Source organism: Phragmites australis, chromosome 8 (assembly GCF_958298935.1).
Source record: "Phragmites australis chromosome 8, lpPhrAust1.1, whole genome shotgun sequence".
Lineage (NCBI taxonomy): Eukaryota > Viridiplantae > Streptophyta > Magnoliopsida > Poales > Poaceae > Phragmites > Phragmites australis.
The window spans coordinates 24103484-24129635 of NC_084928.1; the positions used below are offsets into that span (position 1 = coordinate 24103484).

Genomic DNA, 26152 nt, shown 5'->3' on the forward strand with positions numbered 1-26152 from the left:
TCTAGGTGTGGCGAGTTTGTGAATGGCAATCGCACGACGGCACGAGGTAGAGGCTAGTCGTTGGCCGGCTGGGGCACCCGACGCTAGGCCAAATGGCCAATGCATTCCTATCTCGGGCACCCATGGAGAACTAGGTCATCTTGCCCCCGACCTGACCCCATATCGGGACTTCGACCCGCGAGCCCATCGTGGCAAATTTTGCCGTCACCCTTGCCGAGTGCAAAGCCCACGGGGACCAGACCCACCCCGACCCGTTGCCAAGCTTAGACGTCCAAGGTCCAGAACACACATACATATTCCACCCGTTCTTCTTCTCCCTCGTGGAGTTCATTGTGTTGTGGAGTTAAGCTGCCGTTCCACATCAACTTCTTTCTCGGTGTGCACAGGGGAGGGAAGCGAGCGGTATCTCTAATCCTCTCCTAAAAAAACTCAGCGGTAAATGAGTCTGACTCGAGTTCATGAGTTAAAGGTGTGGCAAGAGTACGAGTTCGACTCACGAACAATCCCCAAGTGAACTGTTAGTGCAAAGATCTCCTACACATGGGTGACAATTAGGCCTCCTTTGGAACGTGGTTTTTTTTTTTTCCGAATCCTGCGTTTTTCCTGCAAAATTGAACCGATTCCTATGAAATTCCTGTGTGATTCCTGTGAAATTCCTGCATTTCAAAGGAGCCCTTAGTTTTATGGGCAGTGCCATCTGCGTGACTACTCTGCGCTGCTTCACCTCTCTGCATCAATCCTTCACTGAGTCAAGCTGGCACTGTCTTTTGCCAAGCTTCATGTGGATTTGAGTTAGTTCATATCAGTGCTAATGTATATATAGACATAGGGGTGAAAACGGATCTGATCAGAGTAGACAATACCTTTCCATATCCTACTCCACTTTTTCTTTTTGTCGAATTCAGAGCGGAGTGGATAATATGTGGATGCGGATATAGATACAAACTTTTTTAGATGTCGGAAATAATATGCAACTAGGACTACATGTATAAGCCTTATACGCTGATAAAATTTTCCAAAAATACACACAAGACACAAAATAGTTTATTCTTGTCAGCTAGCAGCAGCATTACACGGAAGCAGCAGCATGGCACTTAACCTAATGTTAGTGTGACCTAATCATCTAAACACCCTCTCGAGTCATTACCATCAATCCATCATATTAATTCAAGGAAGAGACTACGATAGCTCTTAAAAAAGAAGAGCAGCAGCAAGGCTACGGGTGGATTGTTGGCTGTGACAATAAAAAAATCGGATAATCCTATTTCAAGCATAGGATAATCCTATATAAATAGTCAGATAATCCGTACCCATCGGATTTTTATAAAAACATATCGGATTTTTATAAAAACATATCCTAGTCCACATCCGCACCAATTGGATATCGAATTATCCATATCTGCTCCAAAATTGGAAAGCCCTCCCTATGTCCTTAAAAACGAATTTGGATCGGATCGGGAATTATCTGTACCACTCACCTCTATATAGAAGTACCATTTTGAGCTGCCTGTTGCTTTGGATTTGTAATAAGCGCGTCGTTTATATTCCGAGTATTTTGTCTATGTATGAATTTTGGAATTAAATTTGTGCCCAAACTCCAACAGTCCATGCCTAACGACAGAGACAACCCCACAAGCACTCTTGACCATTCTTTACATCCCTGCCAGTGCAACATGTCGAAGGGTCACAAGAATTGGACTGAAACACGAGGTTCTTGGCCAGGTTTGCTCACTGGTTGTTTGCAATTTTTCATAGATACACGCAGGTTAGCTGCCATGGACAAGATCAAAAGAAGAGGCCAAGAGCAAAAGGAAGAGGTGAACCACACATTTTTCATTTCATCCGGAATCTCACACCAGACACCAAACCTGTCGGTAGCACCACTTACATCATGACAAGTTTTAAAGCCATATTCTAGATCTTACACCACTACTGAACCAGGGTGGAGGTATCTATCAGCAACAAACTGAAAGATCAATGCAAACAAGACGACAATTCAGCAGGGGTGACTATATCTCAAGTTCTTAGCCAAGGTAGCCAATACATCATCACTTCTATTAGCGGAGTTATTTTTCACAGTTCAATGCCAGTGCAGAACATGACACGATCCTCTTTTGGTGTAAAAACAAAAAGGATTTCAGTTCTCGTTTTCAAATTGTCTATCTAGATGCGAGTAAAAAAAACATACGTCTGAATCACATTAGATTTTTCACACTGCACCTTGTAATTTCACGGATTTGGACACCACAACACAAAGTGCAGTTAGTAACAACTGGCTGTCTAGGGTTGCTTTATAGTCAATTCGGCTCTCAGATGTAGTACTCCATCAATGAAGAAGAGGCTGTCATCAGCCATAAACGATGGCCATGGAATAGCAAAGAGATTCCGGTACCCAACCGCCTTCCCACCTGTGAAGGTATAGTAGCCCTTGTATTTGCTGACAAACTCGCCTGATGGCCTTGTCCTTGCAGCAAATTCATAATCTACGGTAACACTTGTTGAACCTTTCTCTTGCATCCCTAGGAAGAGACCAAAGCAATAGAACGAGCTTTGCTGATCCATGTTACAGTGTGCTGAGAGGAAGAAACCCTGTCCAGCTAGATGGAATGCTTGCGAGTATATCCGTCCAGATGGATGAAGTCGGCTGCACTCCTCTCGCTTAAGATCCAAGTACGCTATGCACTGTGGATATGGTCGATCAAACTCCACCACCTTAAGTGGACGATATTTGTAAGCTCGTTCAGCATATTTCCGACAGGTCGTCACATCAGCAGCAAGGGCACGCTGCCGATGTGGTGCATCAGCTTTGTAAAGAAGTGCCTCTGTGACGCATTTAGTTGCTTGCTCGTGATCCAGATCATTGCATGCAAGGACCTTCCGCAACTTCCTGCAGGTCATATAGCAGAACCGAACAAGGGGCAGCAAGTGAGTGGCCAAGATCTCACGCCTTTCCTCCAATTTTGGGTATTGAGCACGTGCCCACTTGATCACAAAATCGTAGATAGCATCCTCTGATGCCACCTGAAGATCATTGCTCCATAGGATGGCTTCAATCCCAGCAAGAGGAATGTTCATCGCTTCATCTTGGAACCTGAAAAGAGTAAGCATTCCTTGAGTGCACCATGTTGCTTCAATAACTTGATTGTTGGTTTACGCAAAAGAGACTACTCACTTAGTCAAATCCTTGTATTTGCTGGCAAGAAATTCCTTGGCAGCATCAGTCAGTGGCTGAACAGCGGTAGCCATTGAGATGCTGGAGGGGAGATCTAGATAGAGCAGTGCAGACTCTGTGGTCATAGGCAAGCTTCTAAGCAATTGACTGCAGTGCCTCATACACGAAACGACCTCAAACTTGTCAGCAATCATCAAGATATCCAGAAGAAGGGTTGGCTGATTCGTCGTTAACTTTCCACTATACATAAAGCTTAAAAGCTCCATGAGGGCATTTTCCTCTGTTTGAAGTACAAATACAATGATCAGACAAAAGTTGAACTGTTGTCTAGAAAAATAAACAAATATACACAGCCTTGTTATTATAGAATTAATAGGCTTTTAAGTTAAGCATATGAACTTAAATTCTTGATATAATAAAGGAAAGATGCACAATGGTTTAGACAATTAGCTTGGTAGAAATAAATAGAGTGTAGACCTCATAGATTGATAATTTCTGTACAACAGATCTTATCATTTCAGTAACTAGAGGACCATGTTAGAATAAGGCAGAAATTTAGTTTTTGTCAAAAAAAAAAAAAAACAAAGACTGAACAAGGAGTGTACTGCAGCTCCCACATTACCTGAAGCAGTTATTCTAAGAGTCGCATGCCTCTGATCAGATTCTTTCATGCCATTTGAGAAAAGCTAACAAGAAGAATGCAGTAATGTTGTTAGCTAGCTAACTATACCACGATTAAAGTACATTATTAGTGCATTTCAGACAAACAATAAATACCTTGTAAAAGAAAGGGCTTTTTGCAGCAAGAATTGCAGAACTGATATAAATAGACTTTACTCTCAAAACCTGAGTACACTCCATACTCCAGGATGAGTCGCTGCTTTCTCCATCCTCACCTGGCAAAGAAAAGGTTCATAAAATGAATAAATGACAAATAGGAGAAAAGAAAAAAAAAACAGTGCATAGGCATCACAGGATGGGTGTTCTACTCATAACTCATTAAGAGTTACATACTTGGAGAATTTTTACTTGGATTGCAACGTCCATAACTTCTACATAGGCAAATAGGGAATTATGCCTCCACGAGATAAGCAAATGAGGAACAAAATGTATTAAATCATTATCAGATAGAGCACAGAAAGAATGCCGTGCATCTTGGCTACCTCAAGTAGTCCAAGTTAAATGTCCTACAAGGAAATTAACTGCATACAAAAAATACTCCCAACAATCTCATAGAATTATATTTTATTAACAGAAACCACATCATTCCTTAATCACAATTTGGGGTTTCAAGAATCAAGCACATAAACAAAAAAATTACTACAACTCTAGTATATTACAGTATTTCAAATAATTACTGTATGTCCTCTACCAGATACTGCTATTGTAAGGCACCAGGTGGAAGCTACAGTTAGCTCCTGCCAACATGTCTGCCAACTTCCAAATACAAATGAACAAGTTAGCTGACACATTGTGCAGCGTTAAAAGTTGAAACTTGAAAAGCAGCTATCATCAGCACTAATGATAGCCAACACAAAAAGTTGCAACACATTCAAAGTTTGGAAATGTAGGGAGTTTACTGAGTGTATGATGTTCCATTTCCTGAACCCGAAAAACATAAAGATGTGAACAACATAACTGATAGCAAGATTTAATTACACTGACCATCTTGCCCAATATCAGGTGGAAATTCTTCTTCTATCATAGCTACAGGCTCCTCATTGCCTTCCTCATAGGTATCACATTCTTCTGCTTCAACTTTGCAGTTTACTGAGTCTGACATGTACTTTCCAGATTCTGGAGCCATAAAATGGTAGTAGAACAGTTTTTCAGAATGAAGATCTTGCACATTACCAAAGCCGATAACTGAAGAGCATGAAAAACTATGAAGAAATATAATGGGAACAAACTGCAAATCATATAATGCAGAAGCAACATAATGAAATGGTAAAGACTAATGTACAATCTGCACATTCCAAATAACATGTGAGACCAATGAATAAGAATTGAATATGAGTGGAAATACCCGTTGGGAGCCGTATACTGATATTCGATGCTAAAATTGGTAAGTAATGTTATAAAAGATCATCAGAGATGGAAACTAAAATCAGCATTTCAGTGTCAAGTGGCCCCAGCAGCAGCAGTCAGACACACAATGGATGCTAATGTTACTTCCCACTTTCTCTTTTACTGGTTCTTGTAGACATCAACACGGTCTCCACTAGACAAACTTTTACCATTACTTTTCCTAGTTACTACCCCGTTCTCAAATAGATGTCGTTGAATTTGATTTTGTTTTTAAATAGATGTCGTTTTAGGTTTTCTACGTGGTGTTTTACTAGAGTGTCCATATTAATGTCTATTGGAAAGTGGAGTTTTAATTCAATGAGTGTTGTGGATTGGTGGTTTATGTGCTATTGATGTTGGAGAAATCGAGATAGGTAAACATGTCATGTATGAAAGAATTTATTATAACCTTATTCTGTGTGCCGAAGGTTAAAACGACATCTAAATGAGAACGGAGGTAGTATATGATAACAAAATTACCAAAGATATAATACCAGGAAAATACTTTAGATAACAAATACACCCATATCATTAAAAATGTGACAATTCTACACATTATTGTGCATAATAGTCATCAAAGTTGCAAGTGTTTGATTGCAATTCTGAAATGTCATATTTTCTAGTTTTTACATATTTGCACTAATAGTGGATAAGCTAATTTCCCCCAAACATGTTAAAAGAAAACAGAGTTTTCTCCTATCTATTCAAGAAACATAATTTATTTTCATGTTATCTTCTCTGCCTGTGTAGTAACTTTCGACTTTCATAGCTCAAATCAGAAAACTACTTGGATGCTAGTTGCATCACAAAGAGATATAACAGGTAAAAATCCTCACTAGCATATTTTGCGAATGCATTTTCAGCTGAGACTATCATTTGATGTCGCTGTTGGAATTGAATGGGTGCTCTCATACATCATCATATAGGAACTGTCCAGGTGGTTAATTTAAAAAATGTACAATAATTTCTAGCCAGCAAACTTTACATTTTATAGAATATGTCCAGGACATAATAATAGACGTGAGGTCCAATTTTGAGTCAATCAAGCTATTCTAGCACCATGTGCGTGACTAAAGGCTAAGTAAGGACAATACCTAATCATTTATTAAAGAACATTTTATTCTGACAAAAAGGTCACATTACCTGATTTCCCAAATAGATAAAAAGTATGTTAAACATTCGATCTTTTCAATTTCAGAAAATAATGAGAACTGAGAAGGTACGATCATCCACAGACTGTCACTTATGCAGCAGCAACCAAAGAAACTACTCCCATATCCCTAATCTGCTGATTGTGTTCGGTTAATTGTGCATGCCGCTGGTTCAATTGCAGTCTGCAAACATCTCTTCACATATTCATTCATGTACAAATCATATCGCAGGCTATGATCAAGGTGTACCGCTGATGAAAGATTATTTTCAATTCGCTAAATCTGAGCTGAATAGGATCCTACAAATATGGTAGAACAAATCACTCAAATCCGAATCGGCTCAGTTAAAATCGCCCTCACTGTCCCCTCTAAATTCCTCCACTTAGGCCATTTCCTCGGCACCAGATTGCTGATCAAAATAAAGGCTAAATTTCCGTGGTGACAACTCAAAAGATTCAAAAGTGAATGATACCTCCAAATTTTACAGCTTCGATTAAAAGGAAAAGTGCTTTCCTTAAGGCCGAAGGTTTTAACACCTAAAGCTCCAACACACGGTCAGGTCAAATCAAATCACCTGAAAAAAGCAAGGAGCTTCCTTTCCCCCACCCAACTCATGGAACAATTCAAACGACCACTGCTCTTCCCCAATTTCGAATCGACAGCCCAGATAGAGAAAATGGGAGGGAATCATCGGTCACCTTTCCCGCGGAGGAGCTCCTCCCGCCGGCGCTTGCGGTGGCGCGCCCAGTCGGCGAGCGAGGAGCAGCCCTCGCCGGCGGCGCCCTTGGCCCCCGGGGCGTCGTCCCCGGCGACGATCTCGATCCGCAGCACCCGGTCGGAGAAGTTGACCGAGTTGAAGGCGAACTCGAAGCTCGGACCGCCGCTGGCCCGCGAGAAGTCCGGGTCCATCCGCGCCTCCTCCTCCTCCTACAATCAACCACACGCCTCGCCTCACCTCTCTTCCCCCGCCGGTGCCGCAGCCATCGCCGTGCCCTGCGGAGGTCGAACCGTAACCCTACCGAAGCTTCGAGAAGGATATAGCGATGCGGGAGCGAGCGAGTCGCGGGAGGAGACGAGACGAGACCGAACAAGAGAAATGGAACAAGGGGAGCCGTGGAGGGGCGGCGTCGTAATAAGCTGAAACCGAGGGTGTAAATGTAAATGTACGTGAAGGGAACTGGGCAGCTTGACAATGCGGAGCAAGACAGCTTGCCGAGTGTAATCAGGAGCTAAATAACAGATCTTAGATTTTAATGGCTCGAGTGGAATTTATAAGAGCGGTTTTTTAAATAAACTAGATATTAAAAACTAAAAAGTTAGTATCAACTAATTTATTTTTTATCCAGAATCACTTTCTTTATAGTATTTACGCTAGAAAATCATTTTTAGCCATATAATTATTTGTATCATACAATCACTCTCTATAAAGAATTGGTACCTCACCCCCGGTGCGGGCAAGCGCGGGCCCGTGCTCAGGCGGTGGGTCCCAGAAGGTGGTGCGCTGCAATGGGTTTGTTTTGGGCCCACATGTCGGTGGGTGGGCACGATGGGTGTTGGTCGGTGATGGGATTTTGCGTCCGGGCCGACTCGCTGCCGGGTGCCTGCCTTTTTTGCCTTCGGGTGGAAAATTGGTTGGCTGCTGACGTTTTTAGGCCGGTGCTTAAACCTGCCTGAGTTTGAACGGTAGGTGTTGAGGTTCTGCACCTCAGGACTGAATAGGCTTAAACCCACGTATTTAGAATCCACGCAACACGCAATTTGGCAAATAAGGTTACAGATACTTACGTGTTTATGAGTGTCTGGATCTTGCGGGTTGTAGAGGACAACTATTAGGTTTTATTGTGTCTAATAAAAAACCAAGTGATTAGCTACGGTAGTATATGGGATCATTGCCTCCTCTTGTCCTCATGCTGCAATACCTAAGCGGAAGTCTTGTGTTCCTTTTATCGTCGCTTACTTGGTCTTCGTTACGCCGCCTCCGACATCTTTTTCCCTCCCTTACGATAAATCGATTTTGTTTTCACCACTTTTCGCTATTTTTTGTTCAATCACGTTAGTTACAGCTCAATCATGAAGGATGGGTTCCATGATATATACCTGGAGTGCCCATCTTGTCAATGTATGGAAGATATTTGGGTTGCTTTTAAACCTTTCGACATTCCTCTGTTCAGTCAAATATGGTCAAACTGACAAGAATAGCTAAAAAAAAAAATCAAAGGTAATAGAAGAGTAGGGAAAAAAAAGACAAATTCATGAAACATACTAATGAAGAACCGTTTTACCCTTAGTGGCAAAGCAAAAAAATTCCTATTTATTGGCCAAACTAAAACAGCCAATATAGTTATTGTGTCATAAATTTTTACTACTATAATTTTATCAGTATACCACACTAAAAATTATTTATTATTCATGTTTTGGATACCAATGCCGATGTTCAAAACATCACTTTATTTGTAAGGTGTGATAGCATGGACTGATTATTTATTTGTGTGACTGTGCACAAATGCCTTACCCATTCGTTTCACGTTCTTCTCCTAGGTATATCTCTACTTACATTAAAAACCATAGTTGGTGGTGGTATGGTGGTGGTAGTGGTCATCCGTCCCAGCATTCACCCTCCTCTCACCTTGGTTCCACCGACAAGTGGGCCATGTCTCACATCACATCCATCCTGACCCCTCCCATTCCCGTCCTCGTCCAGAGAGGAAAGAAGCAGCGAGTGCCTTGTCCTCATCCTCACTGCTATTTGGATCCCCGCAAGCTTCCATTCTCCGGCCACCCCCTATCCTGCCTGCGAGATCCTAGTGCCCCTCCCCATCTCCGGTCAGATCCTGGGTGAAGACTCGTCCTTCCTCCTCCCTTTCACCACCTTCACCTCCTCCTCAATTGTGCTTCACAATGCACACTGCATCTATCTTGGTCCTTACCTCATTGCCTTGCACCTATGAATGTATTAGAAATTTGGAAGCGAAATGTGTGCACACGTAGATTAGAAATTTGGAAGCAAATGTGTGCGCGTGTGGATTAGAAATTTGGAAGCACGCGTACATGGAATTAGCACTTGAGAAATGTGACCATTGGTGCTTCCGCATCATGAAGTAGCCCCAGTTTCTTGTAGCCAAAAAATTGCTCTCCGCAATGATGGCTCTCTAAGCTCCATCTCTATATCATCTTTTCTTCTACCTCTTTTCTAAGTCCAATCAGTACAGATGAGCTCACGAGTAGCACCATCTCCCAATGCCTCTCACCTCACCCTCTTGCTCCCAAGGCGTCACCCTACTCCTACCTCCTCCTTTCCCCTTCGAGTTGCCAAGAAATCTGTCATCCTACCTGTCGAGGGTTAGTCCCTGACAATAATTTTGGAGTATGCTGGATAGTAGGTGCATGAATGGTGTTTCAGAAATTGATGTGTGCGCGTACGATGGACTCAGGGACACAGGGAATTATACAGGTTTAGACCTCCCGGAGGATAATAGCCCTACGTTATATGTGTTGTGTTATGAAAGATCTCAATTGGTTACAGAGGTAGTTCTAGCTAGCTGCCAGACTTGATCTATCCTACTGTACAAATGGGGTCATCATCCCTTTATATAGTAGGGAGGAGGAGAACTTACATGTGGGTTCAAACAGAAACCCTGCTCATCCTAATATCTAACACAAACTATTATTACGGAGGACCAAGCATGTCCACTTGCTCAGAGGGCTCAGTATATCTTATCATCGTGTGCCATTGTGCTGGTCTGCAAAGTCCCACTTTGCAGCATTTAATGCTACGTGATGGGGCAATGCCCTTTTGTGCTGTCCCCGATCACTTGCTTGATCGGCTTGCTGACAACATCCTGTCCATCCTGCGGCGCTGTGTCAACCTACAAAAATCCCACTCCGTAGCATTTAATGCTATGAGAGGGGACAATGCCCCTCTACGCTGTCCATGGCTTCGTCCATTGGAGTTAGCGCCTGAGGAAGGAAAACACTTTAGTGGATGTCAATAAATGCAATTGGATAGATTGTGTCAGATCCGGCCCTACGACAAGTGAGGCCGGTCATGGGTTTATATGATGGCGTAGGGAGACTGGTCACGTATGCCTTATACTGGTCATGGGAACCATACCCTGGTTTCGCAACCGACCAGTTTTAGGAAATATACGTATTTGGCCGTTATATCCCTCGCGAGACCCGTTCGCTAGTGTACCCTTTACTCAATACACCGACAGTAGCCCCCGAGCTTCCTTGTGACCGTAGCACGGCCTGATCACACCACTTGGGCCCCGGGCGGATGTAATCTACCTAGGGAGTGGTCATTGATGATGTTTGTCCTCAGAGTGCAACTCTGAATTTCGCGTCACATGGGGAGGTTTAAATGTCCCCATAGGGAAAAAAAGAGGGCACGAGAGAGAGATATTGATTGCCGCTGGACCTAAAGGACTTAGTTTCTTTTGTGCGCCCCCTCGGGTTTTGAGTGGTTTGAAGGTCGTGCTAGTTAGGGTGTCGCAAAAGAGGAGTGCTTGATGGCCTTTTGAACCACCCTATAGCCTTCCTTCTCACCCTCAAGCCTTTAGTGCCTAGAGTCCATTCACCTCCATCCCGTCCCGCATTCTTCTCCATAGTGTCTGCAGGCCCTGAGGCCATGGCGTACTCCCCTCCTTCATCGTCGGAGAGGTCGATGATCTCAGACGGTTCGGTGGGGGCAGTTACCTCCGGCTCCGGATCCGCTCACCATGGTGCTTCCGGAGGTAGCGGTTGTCACTGGTATGCTTGCGAGGTTGAAGCAGACAACCATCAAGCTCACACCCTTCCAAAGAAGGCCGCCCCCTGCCGGTTCGTCTCGATCTCCTGCCCAGGCAGATCCCTCAGCCAAGGTCATCGATATTTCTGATGACGAGGAGGGGGTCGATTGGGACCTTCTGGAGAAGGAGATCGATGAAGAAGAAGAGTCAGAGATGAAGCAGAAGGAAGGTCTGCAGGGTGCGCCGGCGCCGATCAGCAGCCCCAGTAGGGTCTTTGTGTCGGCCACCTTCTCTGGACCTTATGTCGGTCATTGTCCGATCCCCGAAGTGATGAGTTGCCCCTCCAAGGAGGAGTATAAGAGGTTCCTTGACTTATTCAAGGGCAAATAGAGGCGAGAGTTTGGCGGACCCTTTCTGTTAACTTTGCGCTAGCTGTTTGAGTCAGTGAGGATAGGGCAGACATGTAATAGGCTAGTTGGTCCGACCGGATGTAACTAGTTGGCTTGTAACCTAACCTTTCCATGAATGAAAAAGCATGGGGGTTGGACACCTATTCTTGTTCTATTCCGCACGCTAGTCAAGTTCTTGGTGCGCGGAACAAGACACGGCTCAGCAAGTCCATCGGGGGCGAGTAGCACTCGGCCCTAGCGAGGACTTGTGGTCGTTATCTCCAGCCTCCTAGTCGTTTTGGCATCTTGGTCACTAAGTTCCGTAGTGGCTGTCGGGTGTGGTCCCGTGCTGTTGTCGGAGAATCAATATGTTGGGAGCCCGTGGCTTGGTTATGAAGTCCTGCAAAATAAAGAGTCTGGGTTTTTTTTAATTTAAGAACTTACAAGTTGTATTCCATGCTCGTCCGAAAGGTCCTACAAAATAGAAAGACAAGCCCATCTTCAAGCGACCCTACACATAAAACTTGCGCAACAAGGCGATATTCCAGGAGTTGTGTAATTCACGCCATCCTCCATGGCTAGCTTGATCGCGCTAGGTCGGGTGATGGCGACCACTTTGTAGGGTCCCTCCTATTTGGGGGAAAGTTTATTCTGATTGGCCTTATTCTTGATGTGCCTAACGACGAGGTCACCTATGACCAGTGTTCGCTTTCACACCTTACGGTCATGGTAGCATCTAAGGCTCTGCTAATAACAGGCGGCTCGAATTAGAGCATGATCACGAAAGTCTTCGATCAGGTTTATTTCATTCTCCCGTCATGCCACCTGGTCTTTATCCGAGTAACTATTGACTCAGGGTGACTGAAGGGCGATTTTAGAGGGGAACATTGATTTGGCGCCAAAAACCAGGAAGAAAGGGCTTTTGGCTGTAACCCGGCTATGGATCGTTCGCAACAACTAGAGTACTATATGGAGTTCGTCTACCCAGCGTCTCAAATAGCTTTTAAACCGGTAGAAGACCCGAGTTTTGATCCCTTGAAGTATCATCCCATTCGCCCTTTCTACATGTCTGTTGCTTTGGGGGTGAGCCATAGACGCATAGCAAACCTTGGTCCCGATCTCTTCGTAGTAGTCTCAAAAAGCACTACTAGTGAACTAAGTTCTATTGTTCGTGGTTATGCGGTTTGGACTGCCAAACCGCACTACCAACTCTCGTATGAATTTAATCGTTGTTGTGGCGGTGATCTTCCTAACGGGCTCAGCCTTAATCCACTTAGTGAATTTGTCAATTGCCATGAACAGGAACTCAAAACCGCCTAGAACTTTAGGGAACAGTCCCACGATATCGAGCCCCCAGACAGTGAAAGGCCAAGAGAGTGATATGGTTTACAGTGTTTGGGCTGGTAGGTTGGTATTTCCATTGTGGTACTGACACAACTCGCACCATTTCACCAGCTTGTAGGCATCTTGCAGGGCAGTGGGCCAATAGAATCCTTACCGAAATGCTTTTACGACCAGGGTGCGGTATGAAGCGTGGTTACCACATATGCCTTTGTGGATATCAGAGAGCATTGTGATCCCCTCTTCCTGAGTGATGCATTTCAGTAAAAGACTGTTGCTCCCTCGGCGGTAGAGGCATCCCTCTACCAAGAAGTATTCGTGGGCTTGGTGCGTGACCTTTTCTACTGACGTATCATCGTTAAGGACTGCTTAATTATGAAGGTAGTCCATAATCTAATCCATTCAGGTTGTACCTGTAACACCATGAGTTTTAGCATATAAAAATATAGCAAAATTTGCTCCAAATTAAAACTTTTTCTAATTATTAAACCAGTATAAAATCAAGGAAGCATATATTTGAATACGTATATACTTGTATGTATATATTCAAATATATTATTTTGGCTAAGTATTCCAAAGAGCACTAAATTAATTTCTAAATAAATCGTTGCATTGAATTGAGCATATGCATTTTTGGTTTAATGATTCTTATGGTTCTTTGTGTGGCGATTCGAAATTGAAGTTCTCGCAAATTCGAACCCCAATCCTTATTCTTTTCAGCTCAAATACAAGTTGAATTCAATTCTCCTAAATTCAAACCTCTCTCTAATCCCATGTCTTCAAATTTGAATCTTTTCCTAATTCAAATACTCTCGTTAAGTTAATGACAAACTCTATCTTGAATCCAACTTCAAATATTCTTTTCGAATCAATCTCCAAATTCAAATACTCTTATTTGATTAGTGCCAAATCCAAATCCAGATCCAAATTCAAATACTCCTATTTGAATTTAATCCCAAATATTTCAAATCCAGATTCAATCAAATCATCGTCGATTTCGTATTCAAATGCATTTCGAATCATTTGAGTTATATTCGAATACTTTCCGGTTCAATCGCTTCACCAATTCAATCCAGTTCATTTCCATTCGATTCAATTTCCAAATTCGAGTTTGAATCTCTTAATTCGAATTCTCATTCTAAGGTAATTTCAATTTCTAATTCAAACCCTTGTTCTAAATCAATTTGAATCCAAGTCATTCATTGATTCGTTCATTCCAATTCAATTCAAATCATTCAATTTGAATCATTACAAATCCAATTACAATTTCAAGTCACTCATCGAATCATCATACATTCGATTTCATATTCAAATACATTCCTTTGAGTCATCCAATTTCAAATCCAATCCAATTCTATTGAATCATCACGTATTCGAATTCAAAATTTGGTACATTCATTCAATCGTCATATATCTCAATTCAAATAAATATATTGAATTATGCCAATTCGATTCAATTTAACCTATTCAAATTGAATCATTTCAAACTCGATTACATCAATTGATTTAATACACAAATCTCTCTCTCACATCTCTCTCTCTCTATTCTCTCTCCGCACATCCCCTTCCGTATGCCTCTCTCTGTTCATCTGCACCGACCAAACCATGCTCCCACACCCTGCTCTCTCTCTCTCCGATCAGCAGCAAACACTCTCTTTCCCTCCCTAATCTTTCTCCCAAAGCAGCAGCAGCAGCACACCGTTGGCACTTCTCCTCCTCCCTTGCCTTCACCTACAAGCCATCGCACCCAAGCATACATACACACGAGCACACAGACCAGCTCCTGACACCATGCATACAAACACACAAGCATACACAAACACCGCGCTACCGCCGTGCGCTGTGCCGTGCCGCCCAGCCGTGCGCGCCACGCTGCCCAGCTGCATGCCGCGCTACGCCACCCTCTGCTCTACAGCCACCCAGTCACCAAGCCTCTTGGTTGTGCGCATCCCAATGCGCCACGCCGCAGCTTGTCGCCGCCGACACGGCGTAGTCCCTCTGCGTCGCCGCATCCACACGTCCTCCCGCCGTAGCGCTGAGCTGCCCTGCGCTGCCGTGCTCACCGTTGACGTGCTCGCTACCGTCGTCGCTCAACACCTCGGTGAGCCTCCCTCTTCCCATCTCTCAGTGCCCCTTCCTCCCTCCTTGATTTGCTCGGTCGCCACCCAGCGCAGCCACCATGCGCGCCGCACCCCTGGTCGCGTCGTGCCGTGCCGCCGCCGCCCATCGCTGGCCCGCTCGCGTCGCATATGGCCATCATTCCATTGTGGCCGAGCCGCCATCCCCTCTCTAGCTCCACATCACCATCCCGGTGCCATCTCTCCCTCCGGCGAGATCCCCTCCCCCCGCCGCTGGCCTGGCCCGTCCGGCCACCCTTCAACTCCCAGCCATCACCCCCCTGGCCGGTCACCCTTTTTTCTTCCCTCCGACCCGCTGCCGCTAGTCTTCTCTCCCTCCGGCACTTCCCCTCCCTCTCTCTCCCCGATCGCCCCTCTGGCTGTCCCGCCGTCGAGCCCTTCCTCTCTCTTTGTGTTGTCTCCTCATGTGCCACCGCAGCTCGAATTCGAGCTCCACCGCCGAGCTCCCCATCTCGACCGGCCACCATCCCGCCGTTGTCTCCATCTCCTCCCTCCGGTCCCCCTCTCCCTCTCTCTCTAAGCTCCGCACGCACGGGAGATAAGGCCAGCCGGCCTTATCCTTTCCCCCCTACCGTGTGGGCCAACAGACCGAGTCCACCGGCATGGTCCATGGTGGACCAACCACCCAAGCCGGCCTCGGTCCACCAAAAGCCAGTCCACGGTGCACCTCCTCAAAAATTCCCTCCGGTTCACAAGTCCCGTGGACCAAATCCATGAAACAGTGCTCTTTTTCTATTTTCAGGATTATTTTTCCATAAATCTTCCGACATCAATAACTCCTCCGCTTTAACTCCGATTTTGGCGATTCTTTCGCCGATATTCCTATAAAATCATAATCTTCATCCCTGCCAAGACTTGTAAATTTTGGAGTTCATTTATTTTCTCATCCGGTAATTATTTCGTGTCGCGACGTTTAATCAAGATTTAGATCTCGTCTTTTAATAAATAAAGTTGAAGTTAGATAATTTGATAATTATGTTTAGTTATGATCATAGTATTGTCGCATGTGATAACCTAGCTTAATCTTAGATTAATCCTTTTGTTAATTAGAATAAACTAAAGATTGCTTTTATTTTAATTGGAGTCGATCGTTATTTCATGTATTAAGCTATAGGATTAATCTTAGTATACTTAATGATAAGTTAACTAGTGTAGCGGTTAAAAAAATAAATACATGTTAATAGAATATGATAGGAAAATTTAACATTGGTAATTAATTAATTGAATACTCTTTTTGATAATTAATTAATTGAATACTCTTTTTGAAAATTAATTAATTAGATACAAAGAATAGATTAACCTAATTAATTAATTACATGTATGCTTTTATGATAGCAATAAGTTATAGCTTAATTAGTGTGGAGATTAAACAACACTAGGTAATTAAGTTAATCACTAAATAACCATATTTAGTGCAATGTTAGAATATTTAATCTCCACACTTAAGCACAGATAATCGTCTAGAGTTATACTTACGTATATATGTATACATGCTCACATACATATAGACATAAGTATTACACATACATTCATGCTTGTACACATGCAGTCACCTACACGTAGAATCTCTAGCTATCGTCTTTCGGCAATTAAGCTAATAAACGTTCACCAAGTTAATTGTGATTGTTTAGGCTTTCTCTTAAATTGATAAAACAACTGAGTTAACAGCTTAACCTAGCTTCACTAGATTATCCCGTTATACTCTGTGTATTAGCTTCGTGTTGTTTAGAGTTGCCGATCATCTTCGCTAAGTTTAGCTTTCGTCGTTTTCCCTCAGTCGTTCTTCTTCCGTTTTTGTATTTCTTGGTTTTGTTCTGGTGTTCATTTGCTTAGTTTTTGTGCGCTTTTTGTCGTTAATCTGTGTAGGCTCGAAGTCAAGGTTCTAAGCAATAATGCAAGGAAGGAACTGAAGGCAAGGTCCAACGATGAAGAAGAACCCCGGATGACTCAAGCGACAAGACCAATCGCGAATTGACCCTTCATGAAGGCAAGTCCTATCTCCTTGATTATACTGAACCTATGGTTTTCAAATAATATATATGATCAACTAAAACCGAACTTATTATCGCATGTGCTATATATTGTGTTTTCTTTCAAACTACTTGTAGTAGTTAATCCTATCAACACTGCCATGCCTTATATGTCATCATTCAGAATACATATCACCCTAGGAATACCTGTTGTTAAATATATTAGCGATGGGCGATGCCTTGATATCTAGCATGCTTAGGATGGAATACGTCTCCTCGGAGACGTCGCTTTTAAAAAAACATTTCTCCTCGGAGACAAGATTTATTGTTATCAATGTTAACTCATATACTATGAATCCTTGATGGTTATGAATTTCATGATGGTTGTAAAATCCTTGACATCGTGTGGGATATGGTGGGAGATATGTAAAAATGGGTGAATACTATTTTGGCGGGGGCAGGTGGAGTAGTACTCTAGACGAGGATGCTCCTAGGGGATTGAGTCACCTTTGTGGTGTTCATTGCTAGAAGATACCTGCTCTGGCCTTTTAAGGACCGAGTCATTGCACCGTCATGCTTAGCCACCCCCGTGCAACCATGTGTCCTGAATGGGCAGGACTTGACTCTTCTTTCACCGGACTGGGTTGGGCATAATACTAGGAGGCCTGAGAGGCAACGTTGAGCCAAGTGTCTTCAGGTTCTACACGAAGGAGTTTCCGCCCCAATCGATCATCGAGGGTCTGCCCTCTATATGAGACCTGAAGAGCTTGATGGATCATGTAGAAAAGCCCGGCAGGAAAGGTGTTTGGAGGATCTCGGTATGATTTACTCCTGCGCTTGCAACGGTTGGAGGCTGAGCATATCGGATGGGTAAAGTTGTACAACCTCTGTAAAGTGTAAACCTATTTGAATAGCCGTGTCCACGGTCATGGACATGCGAAAGCAGTAACCCTGATGACTAGACTCCGGGTGTGTGTGTCTTGATAAGTGAGTGTGTGGACTAGATGTCCGTGTGATGAGGTTTCTGGCCCGATCCGCCAAAAGCTATGTGGTACTAGAGCTACACCAAATGTGATAAAAGGGACTATGGAGTTAGGTATAGCCCCTCCTAGGACCAAAACCCCCCCAGATAAAGCTTGTTACTCGGTTTTAAAACTATTTCGAAAGTTTTGTTACCAGGTCACCTTCTAATACGTTGAGGGACTTGAGGTGATACTCAGTACCAACGGAAGATGCCTACAATTGTTACTTTTAAAACTATTTTTAAAAGATTTGTTACATGTATTTAAAAAGGATTAACAGTGGAGAATATAATTGGATACTTGCATGAAACCTGCTTTACGCTTAAAACTATGCTGTAAAGCCTTATCCTTGAAATATCCATTACGCATCTATCAACCCCTTGAAGTAGTATATGACTTGTTGAGTACCTTCAGTACTCAGTCCTGTTGCTTTCAGATTGTTGAGTTGGAGATCAATCTCAACCTAGATGAAGTCAAGAGAAGAAGTCTAAGGTCGCGTCCGCACCCATGTTGCCTGTGGCATTGAGTTGCATCGTCGTTTTGCTCCGTTGTGTTGTAGGCTCTTTTGCCTGGCTGTTCTGTTGTAGATTCTTATCCACCAAACCATCTTTTCACTTTTCAGGTATTTATTTTACTTATTTATATTCGAAGTATGTATTTGATATTATTCTGTTGAATTCTGTGCGTATCAGCTACTTGATCCAGGGACTGATACAGGAGGCACAGGGGAACCCGGGTTCGGGGTCCTGACAGTAGCCGAATCGAGCAGGGCGGCCATATGATGGACGCCTAATGTCGACGGCATTGAAGGAGGCATTACCTCCAAAGGTGTTGCCTCATATGCTCCATTTTTTAGTGGAGCATCCCCTTCATATTGCCCTGAGACCGTGATGAATGGTCGTGAGAGTCTTTCTTCAAAGAATTTGACCAGGATAGATTCACAAGAAGAAGCTAGACGAGCCAGTTCATCAGCTAGGAAGTATCCTTGTGAGGGAAGGGATGTGCTTGACCTCAAAGCTGTCGAAGCGTTCGCTCTAGTCTTCTCACTTCAACGAGGTATGTCGCCATTGTCGGGTCAGAGCACTGAAACTCCTTTTGCACCTGGTTCATGACTAGTAGCGAGTACCCTATCGCCAGTAGTCATTTAATCCCAAGTGTGGAGGCTGGTCGCATTTTGGATAAGAGGACCTCATATTCAGCAGTGTTATTAGTGGCTGGAAAATATAATTGAACTATGTACCTAAGGATGTCGCCAGTAGGTAAGGTTAGAACCACTTCAGCCCCAGCTCCCTTTAAAGTGAACGATCTCGTCGAAGTTCATGGTCTAGTGTTTGTCTGCCTCTGGTCACTACACCTGTTCGAGGTCAAAGGACAACCACTCAACTACAAAATCGACCAGCGCATCAAACTTGATAGACATTCGGGAGATGAACTGGAGATCGAATCTCACGAGCTCTACTGTCTACTTTGTTGTTCTTCCAAACGCATCTCTATTATGGAGAATTTTCTTAATTGGGAACGGGGAAATCACCTTGATTTTGTGAGCCTGAAAGTAGTGTCTGAGCTTGTGAGAGACCATTAGGATAGCGCATAGTAGTTTTTGAGCTTGTGGGTACTGAGCCTTCGCAACGTGGAAGACCTCACTGACGTAATACACTAGTCGCTGGAGACCTTCCCGCTCTACGACCAAGATCGCGCTCGCGACCTATGGTGTTGAGGCAACATAGAGCAAAACCTCGTCATCGGATCGAGGTGCGGTTAGTATGAGAGGGCAAGAGAGGTACCTTTTGAGCTCTTGGAATGCTGCCTCTACCTCTGGCGTCCATTGGAAGTGGTCATTTTTCTTCAAGAGTTTGAAGAGTGCAGTCCCTTCTCCCCTAGCCTTGAGATAAACCTGCTTAGATTAGCAATACATCCTGTTAGTTTCTAAACCTCCTTTAACCTGGTCGGGGATCTCATCTGGTCGATGGCCCTGATCTTGTTAGGGTTCACCTCTATCCCTCAATGTGACACAAGGAATCCGAGTAACCTCCCTGACGGAACTCCGAACGTACACTTCTCTGGGTTCAGCTTCATGCAGTACTTCCGGAGATTGTCGAACGTTTCTTGAAGGTCTGCGATTAGGTCTATCTTTGTCCTGCTTTTGACGACCACATCATCCATGTATGCCTTAATGTTTCTTCCAAGCTGTGGTCGAAGAATGAGTAGAATGCACCATTGGTAAGTGGCACTAGAGCTTCTTAAGCCAAAAGACATTAGGGGTCCAGTTCGACCCCTATCTGGATTGACTTGGTCGGGTCGATGTCATCCAGGCTCACTGCCTTGAGCCGATCATTTAGGCTGGTGATGACATGGACTTTTACCGATCACCCGCTGGGTTTAGCGGTCATGGGCTACAATCCGAAAGTCTGCTCGACCATGTCAAGGCTCCTCTTATCGCAGTGCATGGCTGTTTTGGCGTTGCCAACAATGGTGATGGCCCCTATTGTCCCGGAGATTTTGATCTCTTGGTATGCGTAATGGGCAATGGCCATGAACTAGGCCATCACTGGTCATCCAAGGATTGCGTTATACGCGGTCCCAAAGTTGTCCATATCGAACAAGACCCTTTCAATTCTGAAGTTGTCCGGCGAGCCGAAGGTAACAGGCAGCTTGATATGCCCTAATAGCTTAGCCAAGGAGCCCGGGGTGATCCTGAAGAAGGGTGGAGACGACCTCATTGAGCTCATCAAAATATGTAGGGCATCCAGCACATTGGCGAAGAGGAGGTTGATCGAGCTCCCCCTGTCGATGAGTACGCGGCCCAGCCGGATGTTCTACACTGTGGGTTCCACTACGATGGGGTAGCGACCAGGGCATTTGACGCACGCGGGGTGGTTGGCCTAGTTGAAAGTGAGCGAGACTTTTGACCTTTTCAAGCGCGGGCTCGGATCTGATGCGGTCGCCCACACCTCCTGGACCACCAACTTGTATTCCTTATTAGAGGAATATGTCACGGCACCTCCGAAGATGTGGTGGACCATGTGATCCGCCTACTGGTATCCCAGTGCCGACTGGTCAGGGGCGGCCCATCCTCATCGTCCTTGTCGTGCTTGTGCTTGCACTCCCCGAGCTCCTGGTCGATGATGCCTCGAATGACTTTGCACTTGGTCAGGTCGTGGGCATCTGTATGGTGGATCGGGCAGTTAGGCCAGCGTGTTAGGCCAGTTTGCTTGACCGCCAAGACCTCAGGAGGTCCAGCCTTATGCTTTCTCTTCTTATCCTTCTGGCCGACCCCTTTGGAAGAGGTGGGCTAGTCGGAAGCAGGTCGTGGCATGGCATCGATCTACCCCTGTCAGGCCTCAGCAGCCTACGCGCACATGTCTGCGAGCTCGAAGAGCTCGGTTGTGCTTCTGATTACCCAGCTGGCCACCTTCTCGACCATTTTCTGGTCTTTGACCCACCGCTTGAATGGTATGATCATAGACTCTCATGATCCTTGGAATGGTGTTTCGGTGTTCGGTGAAACACCGTATGAAGTCTTGCAGTGACTCTCCTTATTGCTATTGGACCTGATATAGGTCATCCTCGACGCCTGGTCGAGCATAGGTCTCCTAGAAGTTGGCGATGAACTTGTCATATAGGTCCTCTCAGGAGTGAACCAACCCATAGGGGAGGTTCATCAGCCAGGATTGGGCGGAACCGGTCAAGGCGGTAGGGAAGTAGTTGGCCATGATCTTCCCATGGCCTCCCGCAGCCTGCACCATGGTGGTGTAGATTTGCAGAAACTCCTCCAGGTTTGTCAAGCCATCATACTTATCGGCTATGACCAGCCAGAACTTGTTCGGCCAGCGAACCTCCCGTAACCAGGTAGATAGGGTATTGCACCCTATCCCGTAACAGGTAGCCACTCATTATTGGGCGACGGTACGAGCCCAGGGGGAGAGACGGCAGTTTCGGGGTCCCAGTGATGGGGTAGAGCCGTCCGATGCCTCCCTGCAGGGGGAAGGCATGTGGTAGGTCTGCTTGCCCAATCCTCTTGCTCTCTAGTGGCCACCTAGCTCTAGATCACGCCACAGAGGACACATTGGTGCAGAGAGTCGCGCAGGTCAGAGGGTTGGCTGTCACGATGTGGCGGTGGTCCATGAGTATCCCCTGTAGTTGAGGGAGCATAGGACCTATTCCAATGTGGGCCCTGTCACGACCCTTAGCAACCATGACCCTCACCAGCCTTTGCGATGGTCTATCGTCGGACGATCTCGGCCAGGAGGGCGAGATCGCGCAACCACGGTGTCACAAGCGAGCCCTCTGGTATAAGTACCGGTGGGTGGCTGAGGAGCACTAGCAGGGCTTGTAGGTTCTGCACCGGCGTCATGGTCTCGTAGTCAAGACACTGGGCATGGAGTGGCGATAAGTTGTGAGGGGGGAGCCCTCGGTGCTTGGGTGGCACGATGGCCTAGGCGATTACACCATTGTAGATTGCGCCCTATGCAGGAGCTCCTTAGGGCGGCGCTAGGGATGTGAGGGCTGTCTCGAAGCACCTGCATGTCCGGTGCCGAACTGGTTTCCCTCTAGGCGTATAGCCGGGGGTTCTCCGCCGACGCTTGGGACATGAGGGCCTGTAGCGCCCCCTACAGCATGGTCCAGCATGCAGACCTCGCGTTGGGTCTCAGAGCTCCTGGACTCCGTTTCGGTGTCCCATGCCTAGAGCACACTGGGTTCATCTAGGTGATACCCCATGATGAATACATCGCGACGGCCTAGGTCCTCGGAACGTGACTCAGCGGTTTCCATGGATTTGGCCATGGGTAACCTGATCAAGCTTTTCAAACTTGATGAAATGATGAAAATGCGGCCCCCTACCTGGCGCGCCAAATGTCGAGGGTTAGTCCTTGACAATGATTTCAAGGTATGCTAGATAGCGGGTGTGTGAATGGCGTTTCAGGAATTGATGTGTGCGCGTACTATAGACTCAGGGATACATGGAGTTATATAGGTTCAAGCCTCCTGGAGAATAATAGCCATACATCCTATGTGTTGTGTTATGAAGGATCTCAATTGGTTACAGAGGTAGTTTTAGCTAGCTGCCAAACTTGATTTGCTCTACTCTACAAATGGGGTCCTCATCCCTTTATATAGTAGGGAGGAGGAGAACTTACATGTAGGTCGAAACAAAAACCTTGCTCATCTAATATCTAACCCAAGCCATCATTACGAAGAACCAGACATGTCCACTTGCTCGGAGGGCTCAGTATATCTCATCGTCGTGCGCCGCTATGCTGGTCTGTAAAGTCCCACTCCGCAGCATTTAATGCTAAAAGATGGAACAATGCCCCTTTGTGTTGTCCCCAGCCACTTGCTTGATCGGCCTACTATAACGTCATGCCTGTCGTGCGGTGCCGCGTTGACCTGCAAAAGTCTCACTCTGTAGTATTTAATGCTACGAGACGGAACAATGCTCCTCTGCACTGTCCATGACTTCGTCCATTGGAGTTGGCGCCTAGGGAAGGGAAACACTTGAGTGGATGTCAATAAATACGATTGGATAGGTTGTGTCAGATCCAGCCCTACGACTAGTGAGGCCGATCGCGGGTTTATGTGATGGCGCAGGAAGACTGGTCGCGTATGCCTTGTAATGGTCGCAGGAACCATAGCCTAGTCGCATGACCAACCAGTTTTAGGAAATATACGCCTCTGGCCATTATATCCCTCACAGGGCCCCATTTGCCAGAGTACCCCTTTACTCAATACACCGACACTACCTCACTCTAAATAGAGGCGCCTCTCATCTTGCTAGCACCCATGCCCCCCATCTTACTCTCGTGTTGGCACCTGCTCTGCTCTACTCCCTATCCCTCCCTCTTCTCCCATCTCTGTTCGTCGTGTACGTGCGAGCGCTAGCTCGCTCCATCACATCCACTAGGCAGCAGGTATCCATGGGAGGCACGGAAATTTCCAGTCTGCACGCATGCGGTGGGAGGTGATGAATGTCAAAGCGTGCTAGGACTATGTGGAGCTCCATATCCTCTCCAAGCCTTGCCTCAACTATATATACAGTTTAGTCTGGAGTAAGGCACCTCCTTCTGCAACTGAGGTATGTTCGGTCAATCATCCAGTTTTTTCACCTATATGTTCCTTGCTACGTATTCTATTGAAATATGAAAAGAAATGAACATTTTTATCTTTAGAATTTAGATCCACTCTAAAAACATGAAATCTAGCTGTCTCAAAGTGTAATTATTATTTTTTGAACTGCATGTCTGTAGATGCAGTTCTTTTTTCTAAACAAGTGCAGTGAATTGCTAACAAATTGTGTAATAACCACTCTTCTTTAAATGTCTCTCATACTATTGTTGTAACTGTAAAATATCACCACTGTTGCAGAATATCACATGTTAAATATTTTTGGCATGTGGTACCATGCTTGTGAACATTATTTGTTCCTATAGTATAACTGTAAAACTTAAATTTAGGAAAGTTAAATTCTTATAGCAAATCTATATGAGTATTAGGTGGTGGTTCACGTGTTGCACGAGCAGAGAGTACATCAAGCCGTTCCACTTGCAGACATCATAATTTTCTTGGTGGTTGTAGATGCTTGTCCTACCCTTCTTTTGACCATTAGAACCAGATCCAGCGTATCCAAAAATTAAAAGGAATATGTCTAATTAAGATTTGATCTGTTTTTCACTTCTGTCTTTTTTTCTTACTTTTACTTTACGAACTTCATGTCGGCCAAACTAAAATAGCCAATACAGTTACTTTGTGTCATAAATTTTTAGTACCGGAACTTTATTAGTATACCGCACGAAACAATATTTATTAGTCATGTTTTGGATATGATGTTCAAAACATCTCTTATTTGTAAGTTACAGTAGCATAGACTGATTATTTATTTGTGTGTGCGCGCACCAAATGCCTTACCCATTCGTTTCACACTCTTCTCTTAGGGTATATGCAATGGTCGTGCTTGAGAAGATGCTTATTATGCCAAAACATTAAACACACATCTAAGAGTTCAAGCTCCTCCATTGAAGCACCTCTTTTTCAACAGGTGCCTAGAGAATTTCGCAAACTTATGAGCAGAGGTAAGCACCAATCAAGCATCGATGTCTAAACAAGCACCAATGCTACAAGATGGGTACTTTATTCCTAGGTGAAAAAGACAGGCTTTTTCTGAAAGAGTCTCTTTAAGCATCTGCATTGTTATACAGTCTTTCCATGTTAAATCCATGAAGCACTCTTGTGTAGATCAGACATGCTGTTCTAAAGTATTTTCATTAAGCTGGTGTCAATTTTGTAAGTGTCGTTGGGCAAGAAATCATTTAGGGCAAAATTTGTGGTCTTATTTCATTTTTTTTTCTTGAGCAAGTAAGATCTCCAGGTCTTTTTTTGCGAGTGTAAGATCTGTAGGTCACTATGTTATTCATTTGCATTTCTAGTTGGAAATTTTTGTATTGGTTCGAAATTAGATCCATCTATGGTGTTCTTTGGCATACCAAACTCACAAGGCCCCGATAATCCTCCTCCAACACCCTCTTCTTGGATCTTGCCCCTACTTCCGTCTCCCAAGTCCAACTCATGAGTATGTCTATTCTAAGGATTTGTTTGACAAAACTCTCAGAGTAAAATTAGTAAGAGCTCTGTCATACGATAGTTTTTAGTTTCAGCTTTCAGAGTGATTCCCTGAAATAAACTAGATGCTGAGAGCTTAAAAACCAGTTTCCTCTGAAGAGAATCGAGGACATCCTAAGAGAAGGGTGAATTAGGACACTTAAAACTATTTAAAACTTTCACATGATAAGCCTATCTCAATTTCTATCTAATGTGCTTTAGGCTTATCTAGTGTGTCTACTCTACCGCTTAAGAGAATTGCAAGGTAAATTGCAAGTAAGTAAATGCGGAAACGTAAATGAGGTAGAGAGAAAAACTCGGCACGAGGCATTTTTATCCCGTGGTATCGGTGGCACACAAGCCACCCTAGTCCACGTTGGAGCTCTACAAAGGATATGCTCCCGGTCGTCAAGTCTCTTCCAGTCACAGCTCTTGAGATACCAAATTAGCAAGATAAGGCATGAAGCACGATAAGCCACTAAGCCACCAAAGCAAAGTCTCACCACTAACCTTTCTTCTGGTCACTTGTACACCATCTTTACTTGGAGCTTTAGTCACAAAGACAAGGGTCTCCACGTCCCC

At 44.6% G+C, this 26152-nt stretch overlaps 1 protein-coding gene across 1 annotated transcript; it reads right to left on the reverse strand.

Moving 5' to 3' along the window:
- Window positions 1–2006: 2006 nt before the first annotated feature.
- Window positions 2007–7513, reverse strand: LOC133926824 (BTB/POZ domain-containing protein POB1-like). Its single transcript, XM_062372947.1, has 6 exons — window positions 7089–7513; window positions 4838–4969; window positions 3950–4068; window positions 3795–3858; window positions 3173–3452; window positions 2007–3091 (listed from the first exon to the last, which is right to left on the reverse strand). Exons 1-6 carry the CDS (start codon window positions 7297–7299, stop codon window positions 2281–2283), a joined length of 1617 nt encoding a protein of 538 aa, XP_062228931.1. The 5' UTR covers window positions 7300–7513; the 3' UTR covers window positions 2007–2280.
- Window positions 7514–26152: the final 18639 nt, after the last annotated feature.

Coding starts and splice junctions, on each gene's coding strand:
- LOC133926824 (XM_062372947.1), bottom strand. CDS start 7,299: ATGGACCCGGACTTCTCGCGGGCCAGCGGCGGTCCGAGCTTCGAGTTC. Junction 4,069..4,837: donor ACCTGATATTGGGCAAGATG/GTCAGTGTAATT, acceptor TTTCTTTGCCAG/GTGAGGATGGAGAAAGCAGC. Junction 3,092..3,172: donor AAATACAAGGATTTGACTAA/GTGAGTAGTCTC, acceptor TACTCTTTTCAG/GTTCCAAGATGAAGCGATGA.